The 1,754-nt window shown below is 34.3% G+C and overlaps 1 protein-coding gene across 1 annotated transcript; it reads right to left on the reverse strand.

Moving 5' to 3' along the window:
• Positions 1 to 272: 272 nt before the first annotated feature.
• On the reverse strand, positions 273 to 1,748 carry LOC101502754 (uncharacterized). Its single transcript, XM_004517115.4, has 3 exons — positions 1,168 to 1,748; positions 939 to 1,068; positions 273 to 814 (listed from the first exon to the last, which is right to left on the reverse strand). Exons 1-2 carry the CDS (start codon positions 1,345 to 1,347, stop codon positions 973 to 975), a joined length of 276 nt encoding a protein of 91 aa, XP_004517172.1. The 5' UTR covers positions 1,348 to 1,748; the 3' UTR covers positions 273 to 814; positions 939 to 972.
• Between the last annotated feature and the right edge of the window lie 6 nt (positions 1,749 to 1,754).

The following is a 1,754-nucleotide window of genomic DNA, read 5'->3' on the forward strand; positions in this document are numbered from 1 at the left end:
GAAACACAATATTGCAATAATCAATTAGACATAGCAGTGAACGTGGTTTTCTCTATTTCCTTTTTTGTTTTTTCCGGTAAAAACTGACTTGCGTTGATATTTTTAAGATTGCAATTGCATTTATTATGTTAATACAAATGAACATAAATATTTCTTATTTGATTTGTTTGTTTTTTATTATATGGAATTTGATTTGTGAAAATGCATTGTTTATGTTTGCTGCTGTTTATGTTTGCCATCGAGTTTCTTCTTTGAGGCACTTTGACAAACACTTTGTGAGTGAATATTTTGACATATAATATATGATTCACATGAACCAATAGTTTTGATTCTTCATTTTATAACATTTAATTCATCTAATTTAAATAAAAATATCCCTTCTTGCTTCTCCAAACAACTCCTTCTCTGTTTTTGTATCACGATTCTCAAACCGGAGATCCCTTGATTCTAACCTGTTTTCGGGACCAATAGGATGATCGGCATGAGGATCATTAGAAGATGATGGTATCCTATACAATGACTGAAGAGGAGATCTTCTATCTGCATCACGAGGTACTTTTGCTGCCCGCGAATCCTGACCTATATCATAAGGCATATGAAAGTCATTTGAAACTGACGAGGACACCAATTTGGAATATGCACCAGCCGCATCTTCAAGCTGCGGGTGTTTTGAAGATGGGTGAACAGACTCTTCGTGAGATCTCTTAGGCGTACCACTCATAATGAAAACCCAACACAGTCATACAATTCAAAAGGAAGTAATGTGACAACCAAAAAAATTCTTCCCTCTGCCGTCTATCTGTTATGTTAAAGTCTGCAAGACCATTTATTTAAATTAGTATTTTTGTAGATATGTTTAGTTTTTCTTCTACGTTTTGTTTATTTGAACTAGTGAGAGTTATCCATTTCTTTGGAGAAATAACAATAATGCCACATACCTCGGCTAAACCTAGTCGTTCAAAAATAATAAATTTAATCTTTTAAAACTGTCTGAAGAGGCAAAGAACTTTCAACTTCTTTTGCAGCCTTGGAGTTTGCTTCAGCAACTACCTTAGACAAACCGAACATCTGAAATCAATCCGAAAAACCACACTATATCAGCAAATGACAAAGCATGAGGTGCAAATAAATTTTAACGAGATATCTTAGGTACAAAGTACAACAAACCTTTTTAATTGTTTTCTGAAAGCAGATTTTGTGTTCATCCATAGAAGCATTTATAAACTCGTCAATGTGATCCTTGATATCCTCCAAGAATTCAGCTTCTTCATGCTTTTTCTTTCGACATGAAGTGGCAACTGCAGCTGATGAAGATGGCTTTTCAGCTTGGCTTTTTTGAGTGACCATGCTCTCTGAGGTTCCAATGACTGTAACAAGTTATCCCCTTTAGTCTCAATTATCATAAAGCAGTTTAGTTAAACATTACGCTATAAGACATTGCAATCAAACAACAGAGTCTAGTACTTCAGTAATATAAATGTACTAACAATCCTAGTCACATAGGACTCCAACTGAATTCTAGATAGAAGAGAGTTTTCTAGAATGTCTATAAAGCTTGCTTGGGATGGTATTCTCCCAAGCACTCTTGAGGATTGGCACAACAAGTCTATTCCTTCGCATTCGTTTATAATTTATTTTCGTAGTTGCTCAGAAGTGTTAAACAAATAGCAAATTATTCAACCAACAGCACATAATGATACTTTAAGGGTAATAACTATAACAAAAACAATCCACATAGCCTTCAATATTATAAC

Source organism: Cicer arietinum, unplaced genomic scaffold (assembly GCF_000331145.2).
Source record: "Cicer arietinum cultivar CDC Frontier isolate Library 1 unplaced genomic scaffold, Cicar.CDCFrontier_v2.0 Ca_scaffold_5445_v2.0, whole genome shotgun sequence".
Classification (NCBI taxonomy): Eukaryota; Viridiplantae; Streptophyta; class Magnoliopsida; order Fabales; family Fabaceae; genus Cicer; species Cicer arietinum.